Raw genomic sequence first — 18,292 nt, 5'->3', positions numbered from 1 at the left:
CCCCACAATTGTTGCTATGCTTAAGCTCATTGTTGCGGCCACTGTGTCAGTCCAACTTGTTGAGGGTCTTTCTCTTTTGTGCAGACCCTCTACTTTACCAGGCATGATGTCCTTCTCCAGGGACCGATCCCTCCTGATAACATGTCCAAAGTATGTGAGACATAGTCTCGCCATCCTTGCTTCTATGAAGCAGTCTGGTTGTACTTCTTCCAAGACAGATTTGTTCGTTCTGCCTCAAAGGATGAAAAAAAGAAGCAGACAAAGAGTAGAGTCTTGTGGGTGGAACAGAGAGGAGGTGAGAGGAGACTTGCAGTCTCCAGACCCCAAGCCACCGACCCCACAGACAAGCTGCCAAGACAAGCAAAGACTGAGAGCCCAAGTGGAGGCAGCTTATTTCATGAGCATCCAGTTGGTTAAAAATAACTTCACTTATTAGTTTAAGTGAGATCATCACGGGGCTGGAAATTCACTGTCAGTGAAACAAAAATACTGGAAGGAAAATGAGAAAAGTCCACATTCATGATGAACTTTATTTAAAATAAGAAACATTCCACAGGCCCTGTTTCTCTTCTGGGCTCTTGATGAGGCATATGGCTGCCATCTTAGAAGTCGGCACTCTCCAGTCTTCCATCTCGCCAAAGACAAGTAGCCCAGAGCCAAGTGCCAGGAAGCATCATCCGGAAAAAAGGCAACCTTTGGAGACAATTCTGCAACAGCGGCGTGCCCTGTACCAGACCTCACCTACATTCACACAGGAACCTCAAGGAGCTGTCTGTTCTCCTTGGCCTCCATGAAGACCGGCTCCTTCCTTAAGCAAGCAGATTTCCCCTGATGAGCGTGCTAAGGTCCACCGAGGAAAGGAAGCAACTCAACAGAGAAGATGGAGGGCCTTGTGGGAGCAGTTTACTAGGTCTTTCTGAGGAGGGAAGGCAGAGGAACAGGGACAAAGCTCTCTGAGTGGCCCTGGGGAATCCATCCTGTACTTCTGGACCCAAGATAGGGCAGCCCTGGGGCTCTAACAACACCTCAGCACGTGTTCCCGAGTCCCCTCCACGGTCTAGTTGCCCATGTACAAGCCCTGCTCCATGCAGTCCTCTCGACCTGGGAAGTGTCAGTGGTGAGGGGAGGCCAGGCTGGACTCAGGCTAACTGCTCCGAATGGCAGGGCCCTTAAGCACTTTGATCATGATGAACAGTTAAAATGGCACCTAGCCATTTCACAGGCATCACAAGAGACACGGCATACATGTGGCTCACTAGTGACAGGAAGCCCTGGGAGCTCAAAGGCTGCTGCGGGCACGGCGACACTATGTCTCTGTCCACACTGTCCATCTGCTGCTGGGCCTCCTGCTGCCCGTCCTTGCCGGGCCTGGGTCTCAGTTCCTTCCAATTTCGTTTCACCTGTTAGCTCCCCATGACTCCGAGACATTTTTGCTTGTTTGTTTTTGTTTTGAGATGGAAGTAGGTAGGCCTTTTGATTTTTTAGGGAAACTTTACATTTTTATATCATTTCAAACTTAGAGAAATACTGTAAGAATAGTACACGGAACTCCCATATACCCTTTATCCAGTCTAATGCGTTTACATTTGGCCCCATTTGTTTCATCGCTCTTCTCTTTCTATAAACCTAGACAGACACATACACGCATACACACGTATATGTGTATATATGTATATACATGTGTGTATGAAAAAAAAAAACCCAAACTCACGGGCTTTGAGTCGATTCCAACTCATAGCGACCCCATAGGACTGAGTAGAACTGCCCTATAGGGCTCCCAAGGCTGTAAATCTTTATGGAAGCAGACTGCCACACCTTTCTCCTGCAGAGTGGCTGGAAGCCTCAAACTGCTCACCCTTCAGTTAGTAGCTGAGCACTTAACCACTGCACCACCAGTGCTCCTCATATGTGTATATACACATATATGTATGCATATGTGTATACATATATGTATGTACATATGTGTACACATATATGTATATATAATTTTTTTCTGAACCATTTGAAAGTACATTGTAGAGACGATGTCCCTTTGACCCTAAATTTCCTCACTGTGGATTTCCTATGAACAAGGACTTTTTTAAAAATAATATTTTATTGTGTTTTTGGTGAAGGTTTACACAGAAGTTTATTTATTCAACAATTTCTACACAAATCGCTCAGTGACATTGGTTACATTCTCCACAACGCATGAACATTCTCATTTCTGTTTTGGTTGTTTCGTTTCCATTAATCTAGTTTCTCTGCCCCCTTATATTCTCATCTTTGTTTTAAAGTAATTGTTGACCATGTAAGTGATGTTTTTGTCTTTTTTACCTTTTTTTTACATTTTATTGTCCTTAAGGTGGAAGTTTACAGCACAAGTTAGTTTCTCATTCAAAACTCTATACGCAAATTGTTTTGTGTCCCTGGTTGCCATCCCTGCAATGTGTCAGCACTCTCTCCCTTTCCCTTTACACCCGGAGTTCCCCACGTCCATTCATCCAGTTTTCCTGTCCCTTCCTGCTTTCTTGTCTTTGCTTTTGGGCAGGTGTTGCCCATTTGGTAAGGATATTTTCTTATATAACTTCAGTATTATTACCAAAATCAGGAAATATAAATACTGATAAAATACTATTACCTAATTCATAATCCATATTCAAATTTCATCAATTATCTAAATCATGCCTTTTACAGATATTTTTCCTGGTCCAGGATACATCCAGGATCACGAACTGCAGTTCATTGTCAACTGCTTTTAGTTTATTTTAATCTAGAACAGTTCCTTGGCCTTTCTCTGTCTTTCTTATCCTTGAAATTTTTCAGAGCACAGGCCAGCTATTTGTGGGATGTTTCACAGTTTGGGTTTGGCTAATGTTTCCTCATGATGCCATTCAGTTATGGATTGCCGGAAGGAATATTACTGAACTGACGCTGTGTTCCTCTCAGTGCAAGAGATCCCAAGGCACATTATACCAGTTTGCTCTAACTACAGTTTTGCAGTCACTATCATGACTATCAGGAGCCCTCGTGGAGGAGTGGTTAAAGCACTCTGCTGCTAACTGAAATGTCAGAGGTCTGAACCCACCAGCCACTCCATGAGAGAAAGATGTGGCAGTATGCTTCCGTAAAGATTTACAGCCTTGGAAACAGTTCTACTCTGTCCTACAGGGTCGCTATGAGCCGGAATCGGCTCCACAGCAGTGGGTTTGGTATCCTAGCTTTGGAATCCGAGTGCTGCAAATGGTTAAGCGCTCAGCTACTAACCAAAAGATTGGCGGTTCGAATCCACCCAGAGGCTCCTCAAAAGAAAGGCCTGGCGATCTACTTCTGAAAGGTCAAAGCCATTAAAAACCCTATGGAGCACAGCTGTACTCTCAAACACATGGCATCACCATGAGTCAGAATCAACTCCACAACTGGGTTTTTTTTTTAAATCACGGCTTTGACCTTGGGTCCTCTAGGACATGAATAGATGTCCCCAATCTCTGGCTTCATGTACTACAACCATGGGCAGGAGGGGCACACACTTGCACACACACCACCTGTTTGAAGCCCTGTAAGGTGCAAAGCCTAGGCTAGCCTGTTAGATGATGAGAAACACAGGGACCAGTCACCCTATCACCCCAGCGGACAGCCAGCCAACTCCTAGAAGCAAGGCCACCTAGCTGAGGGGCAGGTGACTCACACAAGCCCAGCTGAGACCAGCAGAACTGCCCAGCTAAGCACAGCACACACTGCTGATCCACAAAATCGTGAGCTAAACATATCATTGTTATTTTCAGCCACTACATCTCGGGGTAGTTTGTTACACAGCAAAAGCTAACTGATAACACTTGCTCATGAGGGAAGAGAGAAGACTTAGAAGCCTTACACATTCATGCGAGATCACTGAAGAAAGTGGGGCATCTGCTTTCTTCTGGCTCTGCCCTGTCTCCCTCCAGAATCCGAACCTCTCCTTATGTTTGGGATTCAAAGGATCGTTTTAATTTACTTTTACGGTTAAAAAACTGCCATGGATTGAATTGTGTCCCCCAAAAATACATATCAACTTGGCTAGGCCATGATTCTCAGTATTGTGTGATTGTCCACTATTTTGTGATCTAATGTTATTATCCTACATGCTGCAAATCCTAATCTCTATGATGTTAATGAGGCAGGATTAGAGGCAGTCATGTTAATGAGTCAGGACTCAATCTACAAGATTAGATTGTAACTTGAGTCAATCTCTTTTGAGATATAAAAGAGAGAAGCAAACAGAGAGACAAGAGGACCTCATGCCACCAAGAAAGTAGAGCCAGGAGCGCGCGTCCTTTGGACCTGGGGTCCCTGTGCTGAGAAGCTCCTAGACCAGGGGAAGATTGATGACAAGGACTTTCCCCAAGAGCCAACAGAGAGAGAAAACCTTCCCCTGGAGCTGGTGCCTGACTTCAGACTTCTAGCCTACTAGACTGTAAGAGAATAAACTTCTCTTTGTTAAAGACATCCACTTGTGGTATTTCTGTTACAGTAGCACTAGATGACTAAGACACAACCCTTAACCAATGACTGACAGGGGTGGCAGTATAAATACCCCAGCTCCCTGACCCCTGATCAGGAAAACTCTGAAGTGACCTGCACTCTCTCCAGAGATCCCATGTGAGATTAAGCCAAAGTCACCTTCTGCCTTACCACCACTGTGGGACTTTGCTTAATAGCACACCATTGCTTGACGCCCTTCCCTTCCTGGTCCACTTCCTCACTGCCAACCCCTGCTGGCTTTTCTTTGGAAGACTTCCTGATAAACCACATCCAGTGAGTCCTCACCTCACGGTCTCTGTCTAGAGAAACCAACCTTAGAAAGCAATCTCCAAAAGCACACCCTCCAGACCTTTACAGAGGTTCTGGCACTGACCTTCATCCTTAATGCAAAGGGCATTGTATGTGCTACCAGGAACCGGGTTGCTCTCAATTCTCACATCGACAGCTCTCACGCTCTGCTCTTCACCATTCTTCTTGCCACACACGGTTGTCCTGAAACAGCCAAAGACGACACTGGGTTAGAAGAGCTGCCCTAGGTAAAAAAAAATAGAAAAGGACAATTCTTTTCTGCTGCCAGCTGTGTACCAGCAGAGATTTTTCTGATTCATGAGCTTTGGCTGAAAGCAAAACGCTCTCCCCAAATAAAGGTCTAAATTCAGGAAGGCAGAGGTGATGTTTGAGTTGAGGTCATATATATCAAGTTTCCAAGGCAATACGTGTTAAAGCTGACTAGAACATAAAGACGGAAGATTACAACAAAACGAAAGAAAACAAACAAACGAAACTCTGAAACCTCTACAAGATGGTGTCTGGGCATGCCTCTCCCTCAAAACCTACTAATTTTGAAGACCACTTTCATCCTGGACCAGAATCTGTTTCGACACCCCAGAGATGGACTGTTTAGAATTCACTTGTAACACACAACTTAGGAAAGAAATATTAGAGGAGATGGGAATTTACAGAACTCTGTAGACAGAAGGGAAAGGAACTGGGTGAGGGGGACAGTGGCAGGCAAGACTATCTAAGGAAAAGAGTAAAGGGTAGCGAGACTCCATCCCTGTCAAAAAGGTCAAAAAAAAAAAAAAAAAAACAGAAAAGTCTAAATACAGAAGCGGTAGAGATATTAGAGACACACTTAGGTCTAAACCCTGGCTGTCCCTCTGTATGATTGTCGGCAAGATCCTTAATAGCAGAAGGGAACATTTATTCCCAAGTCCTCGTGTTTCCATGCAGAGGGACCTTTCTGAGGGTAACATTCCTAGCCTCATGCCTTGCCCTCTACTTTTTCTTCTCTAGGTGACAGAAACTGGGCATGCTCACATCATCCCACCCTACTGTCCCTTTTGGGATCTGCCTGCCTCAGACTGTAGTTTGTGTCTTATCTTTCTCTGCCATATAGAGAAGACTGTAGTCATTTGGCTCTGCCAGTAATTGGAAAGTATCAATAACAAAAAGGTGGTATTTTGCTCACTCACTCCTCTCTCTCCTTTCTCCTTCCCTCCCCCTCCCTCACCCTCTCTCAGTTGGTTTCAAATGTGGGTAGAGAAACAAGAGTCAGTTACTGTACCTAACCCCCAGCACTCAACCTCAGTGGTTGCTGTGAGGATTCAATGGCGCCTGGCATTCATTTCTCTTCATTCGACACACATTTGTTAGGTTGGGAGGTGGTGAAGGTGGTGTGCTGGGTACTGGAGATTCAGAAGTGACCAAGACAAGCTTCCATTGTAGTGAGGATGATTTAGAAAACAAACTAGGAAATTATTTCAGTTGAACCAGGAGGTAAAAAGGAAATGAAGGAGGGGCTGTGACAGAGATGGGCGGTGTATGGGGAGATCTATTTTAGTTGGAATAACCACGGAAGGCCTCTCTGAGAAGTGGCGATATTGGTGCGGAGACCTGCATGCAGCTGAGGGGCATTAAGCACACAGAAGCCGGAGCATGCGGCGCATATAGGCCACGTAAGGAGTGCGAGTGTCGTAAAATGAGTTCCTGCACATGGCCTTTTGCGTTGGTTCTTTGGCAAGTCAGCTTGTGAGATTTTTTCCCCCTAAGCCCTGAGGAGTTACCTTTGCCCTGGTTTTCTACCCTGGAAGTTTTGTTACTTTTGATCAGATTAACTGACATTTCCTGGGTAAGCTGTAAACAACTTGATGGTTTGATACTTTTTGTCTGGTCTTGGGCTACAGCCTGCCCTGTGATTGGTCTATTTTACGCACTTTGCAGGGATTGGTCAATATACTGATGCAAATGAAGTGACTATGGTCTACTATGCAAATGACGTGACTGCAGCCTACCAAGAGGGGATTGGTCAGTTCGTGGCCCTGGTGGGAGGGCCATGCCTTGAAAATGACCAAGAGTTTGCTTATATACGCAGAGAGCTGGCAGAGAGAAGAAGAAAGAAGCAGGAAAAAAAGGCAAGACGAGCAGAGAGACAGGAGGTGAGGAAGAGCTGTACCACAGTTCAAGGGCTGTAACACTAGAGACAGCCAGAGGCTCAGAGGGGTCCTGAGGGAAAGCTGCTGGTGCCAGCAGAAACCTACTCCTAGTAATGCAGCTCAGAAAGCTGAACAAAACCTACACTGGCTGTGAGCTGGTCAGTTAGCAGCTGGGGAGGCTGACGGCAGGGAGGCAGAAGGCAAAGAGACTTGTCCTCAGAGGGCCGAGAGGGGTCTGCTTTAAGGGGGCTGAGAAGAGGCCAGGATAGATGAGAGGGGGCATGCATGGCAGAGAGAAGGGCCTGCCTGCTTGCACGGCCAAGAGGAGCTGAGAGAGCCGTACTGCACTGAAGAAGGGAGGGATGTGCTCTTCTTTTCGGGGGAGGCTTCCAGACTTGGCCTGCATGCTTTCTGATCCTGATCCTGAGTTGTACCCTGTTACTTCCTTAATAAACCACTTAACAGTAAGTATGGTCTGTGAGTTCTGTGTGGCTACTGTAATGAATTATCGAACACAGCAGAGAAGTAGGAAGTGCCGTGGGAGGGGTAGCTGGTGTCAGAACTGGTAAAAAGGTTGGAGAGCAGAGGTGTGTCTGACTTCCACCTCATGGGACTCAGCTTTGTGCCGATACTGATTCTCTCTTCTCCTGAAGTTAGAGGACTTCAGGTGCTACTAGAACATTACAGAGGGTTTTAGATTTATTCAAAGTAGACATAAAAGAGGCTCAATAAATGTTAGTCCCTCCCCTCATCTGCAGTTTGCATAACAACCCACTCAGTCTAAAACAAGATGTTCTGATTCTCCTGGCCTCGGGGACCTGTGTCATTGTCAAGACCACTGATCTCCATTGGCCATCGGGCTTTGATCTGGATGCATTAGAACAAAAAACCAGTTAGCATGGAGTTGACTCCGACTCACAGCAACCCCACGTGTGTCAGAGTAGAACTGTGCTCCATAGGGTTTTCAGTGGCTGACTTTTTAGAAGCAGATCACCAGGCCTTTCTTCTGAGATGCCTCTGGGTGGACTTGAACCTACAACTGCTTGGTTAGCAGCCAAGCATGCAACTGTTGGCACCACCCAGGGACTCCTCTGCATAGTAACAAAACTTGTTCCCATCAAATCAATTCCAACTCATAGCGACCCCAGAGTGGAACGGTCCCATAGGGTCTCCAAGGCTGTAATGTTTACGGAAGCAGACGGCCACATCTTTCTCCCACAGAGCAGCTGGTGAGTTCGAATTGCTGACCTTCCTTTCGGTTCGCAGCCAAGCGCTCTAACCACTGCAACAGCAGGGTTCCTTTTCTCTGTATATTAAAGCTTTTGAATTCTTTTTCTGTGCTATAATTTATTTGATGCACTTAACAAATGTTAATTGAGCATCTACTATTTGCCAGGTTTGTTCTAGGTGCCTGGGTAACATTAATGAACAAAAAAGATATTCTAGAAAGAGGAGACCATTCATATAGCATGTAAATTACACAACAGGTTAGAAAACGATGCAGGTTGTGGAGGCTGGGATTCTGAGGAGACGGTGAGGGTAGGAAACAAGTTTGTAGGGTAGGCATCATTGAGGAGGTAAGATTTGAGCAAAGCCTTGAAGATGGCAGAAGAGTTGGCCAAGAAGATATTAAGGGAAGTGCATTCCTGCTGACTACTTCCTAAGGAGTGAACAGCCCTGGGGTGAACGAGGAACCACAAGGAAGCCACTGGGGCTACAGCTGAGGGAGAGACAGAGGGAGTAGTAGGAAATGAGGTCAGAGAGGGAGTCGGGGAGCAGATCCTGTAGGGCCTTGTAGGCCATGATGAGGGCTAAATCTTACTCTGGGTGAAGTCAGAGCCCCTGGAGCGTTTGAGGAGAAGTGTGATGTGACTGGCGTACATTTTAGAAGGATCATGGGAGGGATGAGATCACCTAGAAATGAGTACACACAGACACACACACAAAGTCTGAGTAAGAGAAGAACTAAGAGATGACTAAGAGAGTCTCCCTCACCCTCGCTGACCGTCTGCTTCACCAGACACGTGGTCCTCCTCTAGCGAGTGATTCCTCCCGATGACGTGTCCAAAACAAGTGAGTCGGACAACGTTCTATTGCGATCCATGAGGTTTTCATGGCTAATTGTTGGAAGTAAATTGTCAGGGCTTTCTTCCTAGTCTGTCTAAGTCTGGAAGCTCTGCTGAAGCCTGTCCACCATGGGTGACCCTGCTGGTATTTGAAATACAGGTGGCATAGTTTCCAGCATCACAGCGACATGCAGGCTTCCACAGTACAACAAACTGACAGACAGGTGGTGGCCTATACATACAAGTAGATAAACTGCCGCAGAGAAGAAGGGGAAAGAACATACACCAAGCTGTTAAGAGCTGTTACCTCTGAAGTAGAGAAAAAGAAAGGAACTCACTTGGTACTTTATATACATCTGTATTGTTTTACATTTTTATTAGCACGTATCAGTTTTGTAACTTAAAAAGACAATTCAAGTAACAAAATAAGGGAAAAACTGTGATAAAAGTCAGAAAACTGCTTTTGTCTGCGAACTCAAAACAAGACTTTGAAGAAATGCTGGAAGCCACTCCCTACTGCACTCTGCCCACCCAGGAGTCCCAACAGAGCAGACGATGGATCCCCCTCCACAAGCCTTGGTGGGGAAGTCAGGTGAGTCAGAAAGAAGGTGCTCCCCAGGCTCACGGACTTACCCGAGGGTGCCGTCTGCCAGCCAGCCCGTGGTGCACACCGCAAAGGTGCAGTCCCGGACCATCCTCCGCAGCTCGTCTGCAGACACGAGGTGGGCGCCCCTGCTCCTGCAGGAAAGCCGAGCTGCCTCCAATGCCAGGGCCTCTGAGCCATTCCCAGACTCCAGCACAAAGAGTTTCCCTGTGTGGGGCCAAGCACAAACACAACAGGCTGACTCCGGGATCCATGGGAATTTACTCTCCGCAAACTCACTCTCTGGAAGACGCCTGTCAGAACCTTAGCTTCCTACTTGCCTGAAGATCCAAGTGCAGAAACTACCCCAGCATGCCTCATGCCTGGGACTGAGTGGCAACACTTGCACCAGTGTTTTGAACCACGTTTTGCTCCTGTCTTCTTCTAAAACGAAAATGTAACCATCTGCTCTGCCATACCTGGAGCCCTGGTGGCACAGTGGTTAAGAGCTCAGCTGATAACCAAAAGATTGGCAGTTTGAATCCACCAGCTGCTCCTTGGAAACCCCATGGGGCAGCTCTACTCTGTCCTACAGGGTTGCTATGAGTTGGAATCGACTTGACAACAACAGGTTTAGTAACCCAAAGGTTGGTGGATCAAACTCACCCAGTGGCACTGCGGAAGAAAGGCCTGACGACCTGCTCCTGTAAAGATTACAGCCAAGAAAACCCTATGGAGCAGTTCCTACCTGTAATACACGGGGTTGTCACGAATCAGAATCGACTCGATGGCAACAGGTTTGGTTTTTGGTTTGGTTCCGGCATGCTTATCTGGATAAACCCTCCAAGTCTTCCCTTTAAAAAGGTGTTTTACAAACACCACGTGGGAAGGCTCCATGCCCTAGGTTTCCCTGCATTGGGTCATGTGGTGTCCAAAGGCCTGATTCAGGCCTCAGTGCTGCCTTCTTCTGCCTCCCTCATCCCTGTGGTGACCCAAAAAGAGCAGCCTGCTTCCCTTCTCTCTGCCCCACTGTCTTAGGACACTGTCAGAGCCCCTCCACAACCAGCTGGTTTGTGTTCGCTGTCCTCCTCCCCTACTCGGCAGGGGAGCAGCCACCATGTCTGATGCACCTTGGCTGCCTGCATTGTACTGGAGGGCCTGGTAAAGACAATTAGGTAAGAAAAGCTAAGAAGTTTCCTGAACACAAGCAAACACTTTGACGGACATATTCCATGTTCATGGAGGAAAAGTACCGTTAAGATGGCAATACTCCCCAAATTGATCTACAGACTCAGCATAATTCCTATAAAAATCCAAGGTGCCTTTGCTGATATAAAATTTATATGCAAGTCTGAGAGTCCCAGGATAGCCAAAATAAGCTGGAGGACTCACACTTTTCAATTTCAAAACGTACTACAAAGTTATATTAATCAAGACAATGTGGTACTGGCATAAGGACAGAATGGAACTGAGAGTCCAGAATTAAACCCTCACACTTACGGTTAAGTGATTTTCAACACAGATGCCAAAACACTTCCATGTGGAAAGAACAGTCTTGTCAACAAATGGTACTGTGACAAATGGATAGCCACACGCAAACAAATGAAGTTGGACCCTATCTCATACCACATGCAAAAATTAACTCAAAATGATCAAAGACCTAAATGTCAGATCTAAAACTATAATTTTTACAAGAAAACGTAGGTAGAAATCTTTAAGGCCTTGGATTAGGCAATGGTTTATTAGCTATGACACCAAAAGCACAAATAACCAAAGAAAAAATAAACTGGACTTCCTGAAAATTAAAAACTTTTGGCTTCAAAGGACATCAAGAACGTGAAAAAACAACCTAATGAATGGGAAAATATTTTTGCAAATATATATCTGATAAAAAAAAAACTTGTGTCTAGAATATATAAAGAACTCCTACAACCCAATAAAACTAGTAAGCCAATTTAAAAACGGGGAAAGTATCTGAGTAGACATTTCTTCAAAGAAGATATACAAATGGCCAATAAGTGCATGAAAAGATGCTCAATATCATTAGCCATCAGGGAAATGCAAATCGAAACCACAACAAGATACTACTTCATACCCACAAGGATGGCTAGAACCAAAGACAGAGATAATAACAAGTGATGCAGAGGATGTGGAGAAACTGGAACCCTCATACGCTGGTAGTGGAAATGTAAAATGGTGCACCTTTGGAAAACAGTCTGCCCGATCCTCAACAAGTTAAATATAGAGTTATCATCTGACCTAGCATTTCCATTCCTACATGTAGGTACACCTAAAAGAACTGCAAAAATGTTTATATAAAAACCTGTACACAAATGTTCATAGCAGCATTATTTATAATAGCCAAAAAAGTGGAAACAACCCAAATGTCCATCAACTGAAGAACGCATAAACAGAATGTGGTACATCCATCCAATGGAATATTATTCAGCAGTGAAAAGAAATGAAGTACTGATACATGCTACGGATGAATGAACCTTGAAAATAGTATGCCAAGTAAAAGAAGCCAGTCACAAAAGCCCACAATATTGTATGATTCCATTTACATAAAATGTCCAGAGTAAGCAAACTAACTCGCAGAGACAAAAAGTAGGTTAATGGTTGCTTAGGGAAAAAATGGTGCCCTGGTGGCGCAGCGGTTAAGAGCTCGGCTGCTAAGCAAAAGGTTGACAGTTTGAATCCACCAGCCACTCCTTGGAAAGAAACCCTATGGGGCAGTTCTACTCTGTCCTTTAGGGTCACTATGAGTTAGAATCGACTCGATGACAATGGGTTTGGTTTTTTGGTTTAGGGGAAAAAAGGGGACTGGCTGACAATGGGTACAAGGTCTCTTTTTTGGGGTGAGGAAAATGTTCTAAAGTGAGATGGTGGTGATGGTTGCACAATTGTAAATACACTAAAAAAAAACTGAATTGCACACTTTCAGTGGGTGAATTATACAGTATGTGAATTATATCTCAATAAAGCTGTTAGAAAAAAGGCACTGCTAGAGGAAAAAAGAAGGTCCCTTATAATGATAAAAGCTATTTCATCCGTAAAGTTAAATAGTTTTAAACATATTAAATAATCCACGACCTCAGACTGTACAAAGACTTTTTCAAAAGACCAAAGTCATACAAAGCATGTTTTTATGCCACAACACAAACAAGCTCAAACTGCTTTTTTTATTTATCAAGCACTTACACAGTGTTTAGTCTGGGCCAGACTTTGTTCCAATTGCTCTACAAATATTCACTAATCCTTATAACTGCATGATGGAAGTGTCATTATTATCCCCATCCAAAGTGAGTGAAGGGTTAGTATCATTTACTCGAACAAGATCACACAGCCGGGATACAAAACCAAACAGTTTGGTACCCTGGTAGCCACTCAATAAATACCTATTAAATTAACGATCTTTTCCGGTAATCAAAACCCAAACAGTTCATTTCGTTTAGTTAACGTGGATTTTTCAGCTTCGAAAGTATTTAAAAGCACAGCAGTATGAGATGCATGTCTAAATGTCAAAGGTAAACTAAATGTTTTTCATTTGAATTTTCTGACTTTTTTCTTTTAAGAAATAATTTATCTCCAAGTCTCTCTTCTCAAAGACATGTAACGCATCCCAGTTTGGCTGAACACTTCTTATTCCGCCTCCCATCCCTGTAGCCCTTTCTCTCTCCTAAATCCACATAACTAACTAAATATGGGTGGTATTGAAGCATGCATTTAGTTAAGAAAAGAATCCTTTAATAATTTACTTATACGTTCTTATGATCGTATTATTAAAATTGGAGCTCAGCAAACGGAGTTTCTTGAAAGAAGTGTAACTATCATCCTCCACTAGGAAAGAAGGGAGAAGGGAGAAAAGAAGGCATTTCTGACAAAAGAAGAACACAGGTGCCCTGCGGCTGGTGTTACTTTCTTTTTGTCCACTGATACTTCTACCTTCAATTTTCTATGATCCACACCAAGTCAAATAAGCACAAAAAATTGATCTCTATCCACCTGCCACTCCGCTTAAGCAGTTACAATGAGGTGAAACTTGAAAACCTCCTGGATTACAGGTATTTCTTTAAAAGGAGTGAAAATTGGCTCAACAGTACACGTAATTCAAAAGTTAGTACAGCTCCTGTTGATTCTACTTGCCTTCTTTAAGATTAGCTTAATTTTCATAACTCAGTGCCAATCCATCAAAAAATGCTACTGTAAAGAATTAACAGTGGACTGACTGCTAATAGGTTTTTTTTTTTTTTCCTCCCTCCCAGAATGTTCTGAATTTAGATAGTGGTGATGGTAGCACCACACAGGGAATATACTAGAAGCAACAGAATTGGACACTCCGAAATGGTGAAGTTTACGTTCTGTGACTTATACCTCAACTTAAAAGAATTAACAGCGGTGTTTAGCAGAAATAAGACATTCATCTTTGCTCAGAAGCAAAGAGTCCGTCAAGTGGATTTAGGACAAGGAGCACTAAAAATTCGAAGATCATATCTGGAGCTCTTTTCTCTCTTGGTTTTCCCGTCTCCCCAAACCACCGCTATTCTTTTTGCCGTCTGCTAGTTTCACCCAATATTGCTAAATAGGAAAGACACTCTAACATATATCATTACAAAGCGTCCTGAATCTGCCGAGTTTTTCTCCATCAATCTAATTTGTCCCAAGCTTGGACTTACTAGAAACCTCTCACGGGTGTGAGAACTGCTGACTTTTAAGCTTCCTTCCTGCACCAAGTCAACGGGGTTTTATTCCAAAATCAAAACACAGCTGAATTAGCTTTTCTAAACGGAATTGATGGCAGGGTTCTGATCGTGTTAACTTAAGGGAAGTATTAAAAGCTGAATGCAGCTTGAAACAACAAGAGCGGGTTGATTCTCAGAGATTCGGCAACCATCTAGCCCCTCTTTCTCTAGCCTCATCTCGCACAGCATCCCCACCTTGCACTCTCGGCTCCAGCCACTCTACCTGATGTCCTATTTCCAATTTTCCCTGCCACTCACAGGGCCTTTGCACGTGCTATTCCCTCTAACCAAGGCACTCTCTCCTCCCCTCTTTGCCTAGTTTATCCCCATTCGTATTTCATATCTTCCTGAACCAAGTCAAAATATCTGAGGAGTCTTCCAAACACTGGCCTTGCGTCTGGAAACACATTTGTTAGATGTTGAGAAATGAGGGATGGTGGAAAATTAAATCTCTGCAGAACAGGTTCGAGAGCACCCTAGAGGTGACTTCATTTTAAAGGATTTTCATGGAGATCCTGGGAAAGCTAGCGGCAGGACTGAAGGGCTAACGCACAAGCTCCCTCTGGTAGCTGAAGGGAGGGTTCGCGAGCACAGGGGGCGTGGGGGCACAAGCAGACTTGGAGGGTCCGCAGAGTGATGCTGTGTTGCAGGAGGGCCGTTCGCCTCGTTCCCTCCCAGGCTCTCCGCTTGCCGAGTCCTTCCGAAGGAGCAGCCTCAGCGAGCTTCGCCTTCCCCGCCAGGACCCCAAGCGCCACCCCAGGCCCCGCAGCCTCACGGCCACTCACCATCCGCCCGCACCGAGGGGCGCGGCAGACCGAGCAGAAGCAGCGCTGCTGCCCAGAGACCTGGTAGGCGGCTGTGCGCCGGGCCACGGGGCCCGACTCCCTCGGCAGCCATGGTCCGGGCGTGCGCGGGCCGGCGCGCTCGGGTGCGGACTCCGGCTGCGCTCTGGCTGCAGGGGGAACTGCCCCGCGTGCGCCACTCGGCGCTGCGCACTGCGCTCTGCTCGCGCGTCGCAGGCTTCGCGCCGGACGCGCCAAGAGGGAGGAGCGCAGAGACCGGGAGGCCTGGGACGCCGGAGCCGCAGCGCCAGGGCCGACGGAATCCCGGGTGTGTGGGGGGAGCGGAGTGCGCGGGGCGAGGGGGGTGGTGTCTTCTCCGTGGCGCCAGGGAGGCGGCTGCAGCCTGGCTCCGCCTTCGAGCTGGGCACCTGGAGGCTTCGGTGCCAAAAGGGGGTGTGCGCGCCGTGGGCGCCTCTGGGGCGGAGGGTGAGGGCGCAGGGAGGCGGGGAGAATAGACTGCAGGGAACCCTCGCCCGTCTGGGTGACCCTTGGCGAGAGGGTGATGCCGTCTGAGATGCCGAGCCCCTCCGGGAGGACTGTTAAACGGGTATTTCTCGGCTTTCCGCTGGCGTTCTCCAGTAAAGGAGGAAAATTCTTCTGAAAAAGAAGAATCCTACTCGCCAACCTCAGTCTAAAGAGTCAAACGCACCGAATAGCGAGATTCCACTTCTCTAAAAGCGTAGCTTGAAAGTCGCTGAGTAACGGGCATGTCCGGTGCGCTTCCTTTACTATTCCTGGTACTCCTAGAATTCCTCAAAGACGCTGGTGAGATTGTCGCCATTATCACCCACCCCCCAAATCTCGGCTCCTTGGCCTCGAGAAGGCCTGAGGTTGGGATTCTTTTGATCTGGGCTTAGGAATCAACGCTCTAAATAAGGGTCCGAATGAAATTTGCTGCAGAGGTCCCTGCCCCGTCCGATTCACCCGGTATCCCCAACATCGATCAGTGCAGTATTTACATTCTTCGTAGGTAGAGTAATAATGATCATTATTGCTGTAACTGGGGGCATGGATGGCACTTTACAGTTTACAAATCCCTTCCATGTTCATGGACTGCCTGCAGCATGTCTTCCCCTGTGCTGGACCCTGAATGAGGCTTAAATGGCCTAAAAATGCTCACACTCTGAGTGTGGAAGACAGATACTTAAGATTGTACAGATGATTCGTGCTGTATCATGGAGCAGACGACTATCCCCATTTAATGAACTCAAACAGACACTGGAAGACTTTAATTTACCTACTTTTTTACAGTAAAAACTGAGATTGGAACCCAGATCTGATTTACTACAGGTGGTCATTTTTCAACTCACGTAATTTTTGAAGGGCAATGAAGAGATATTATGTCCTGTTCCCTCCTCACCGCCTGCTAACGGGCAACTGCAAGGCTACTATTAGTGATTGATTCCTTTGGGTAATAAAACTTTGCTTTTAAATACAAATAACTCTAGGGTGTTCAATGCAGTGAGGCTTGGCAGTCATTGACATGTACATGTAAATCAATTTACTTAGCTGCTTCCTGCCTAACAGCTAGCTGGTACCACAGGGAGTGAGACTTCGCATGTCTGGACAGGAGGGGACACTTTAAAGGCTGTTAGTGCTGAGAGTGGAGGGGCCGTGTCAGCAGGCACCTGCAGGAGCTACCGACTGACCCACTCAGGATCTGTGTGGAGTACTGCTTGTACAACAGTCGGTTGGATATTACTACCTATGTTAGTTTCCTAGGCTGCTGTAACAGTACCACAAACTGGGTGGCTTATGTCGTTGTTAGGTGCTGTCCAGTTGGTTCCGACTCATAGCAACCCTGTGTACAACAGAACGAAACACCGCCCGGTCCTGCGCCGTCCTCACAATCGTTGTTATGCTTGAGCCCATTGTTGCAGCCACTGTGTCAATCCATCTCCTTGAGGGTCTTCCTCTTCTTCACTGACCCTCTACTTTACCAAGCATGATGTCCTTCTCCAGGGACTGGTCCCTCCTGTTAACATGTCCAAAGTATGTGAGAGGAAGTCTTGCCATGCTTACTTCTAAGGAACATTCTGGCTGTACTTCTTCCGAGACAGATGTGTTGGTTCTTAGAACGGAAATTTATTATGTCACGTTTCTGGAGGCTGAGAATCTGAAATCAGGTGTCAGCCTCATTGACTTCAGCCAAGAGTTGTGGCGGTGACACAGGCTGCCTCACGGGAGCAGTGGCCACAGGCAGAGGGCCAAAGTCACTGCCGCTGGTAAGACAGGGAGGGAATAAGAGAAGATACCCTCACTTCTCTCCAAGGCTTTGAACCAGTTCTTTCTGGCTCGAACCCCTGCTGAAATGTGCATTTCTCTGATAGATTGAATCAGAGTCTACATTTTAACAAGATCCCCAGGTGATTTTTACATACAATAAATTTTAGAACCACTGCTCTACTAGTAAAGGAGCCCTGCTGACACACTGGTTAAGTGCTCGACTGCTAACGGAAAGGTCATCAGTTCAAACCCACCAGCTGGTCCGAGGAAGAAAGGTGTGGCAGTCTGCTTCCGTAAAGATTTACAGCCTTGGAAGCCCTATGGGGGCAGTTCTACTCTGTCCTAAGGGTCGCTGTGAGTCAGAATTGACTCCACAGCAGTGGGTTTGGCTCTAGGAGTGGTTCGCAGAATTGGTCGCTAACCAGCAGTATTAGCATCGCCTGGGAACTTGTTAGAAATGCGAATTCTCAGCAGGAGTTAGAACCGGAATGAACCTATTTGAAGCCCTGACTCTCTCTTCTTCTGCCCTTCCAGTTCCTGTAGGTGCGTCCTATTGGCTTAGTCATTTGAAAGCTTGAGGGCGAAGGAGCGCAGGTGCTGCACCCGTGAGCGATCACGCTCAGGTGCAGAGCATGGCAGAGAAAGGTGGAGAGTGAATCTGGAGTGTGGAAAGCAGCCAGCGCAGTCCGTCTCGTCTTTGCTTTCATTTGGATAAAATAATTTGATTAAAAAAAAATGCAAACAGGGACAATACAAAGTCCTGTCAGCTCCCGTATTACCTGAAAATGAAGTCAGCTCAGTCATATCCAACTTGGAAGCTAAATTTTAATAATAACTGTCACCCGTGATCTTCATACAAGGTAAATAGAAAAGGGGAGACGTAAACAATTACCGTAAA

General features: G+C 46.0%; 1 protein-coding gene across 1 annotated transcript in view; it reads right to left on the bottom strand.

Moving 5' to 3' along the window:
• SUSD5 (sushi domain containing 5) overlaps window positions 1-15,877 on the bottom strand; it is a 52,780-nt gene extending 36,903 nt beyond the window's left edge. The window contains exons 1-4 of the mRNA XM_023732206.1: window positions 15,818-15,877; window positions 15,112-15,580; window positions 9,635-9,812; window positions 4,874-4,992 (exon numbers count right to left, since the gene is read on the bottom strand). Of these exons, the coding sequence (XP_023587974.1) occupies window positions 4,874-4,992; window positions 9,635-9,812; window positions 15,112-15,580; window positions 15,818-15,877 (826 nt within the window). The remainder of the gene's footprint in view (window positions 1-4,873; window positions 4,993-9,634; window positions 9,813-15,111; window positions 15,581-15,817) is intronic.
• Between the last annotated feature and the right edge of the window lie 2,415 nt (window positions 15,878-18,292).

This window comes from Trichechus manatus, unplaced genomic scaffold (genome assembly GCF_000243295.1).
Source record: "Trichechus manatus latirostris isolate Lorelei unplaced genomic scaffold, TriManLat1.0 scaffold00049, whole genome shotgun sequence".
Lineage (NCBI taxonomy): Eukaryota > Metazoa > Chordata > Mammalia > Sirenia > Trichechidae > Trichechus > Trichechus manatus.
Note: the sequence above shows the minus strand (reverse complement) of the source record. Positions and strands in the feature narration are given on the sequence as shown.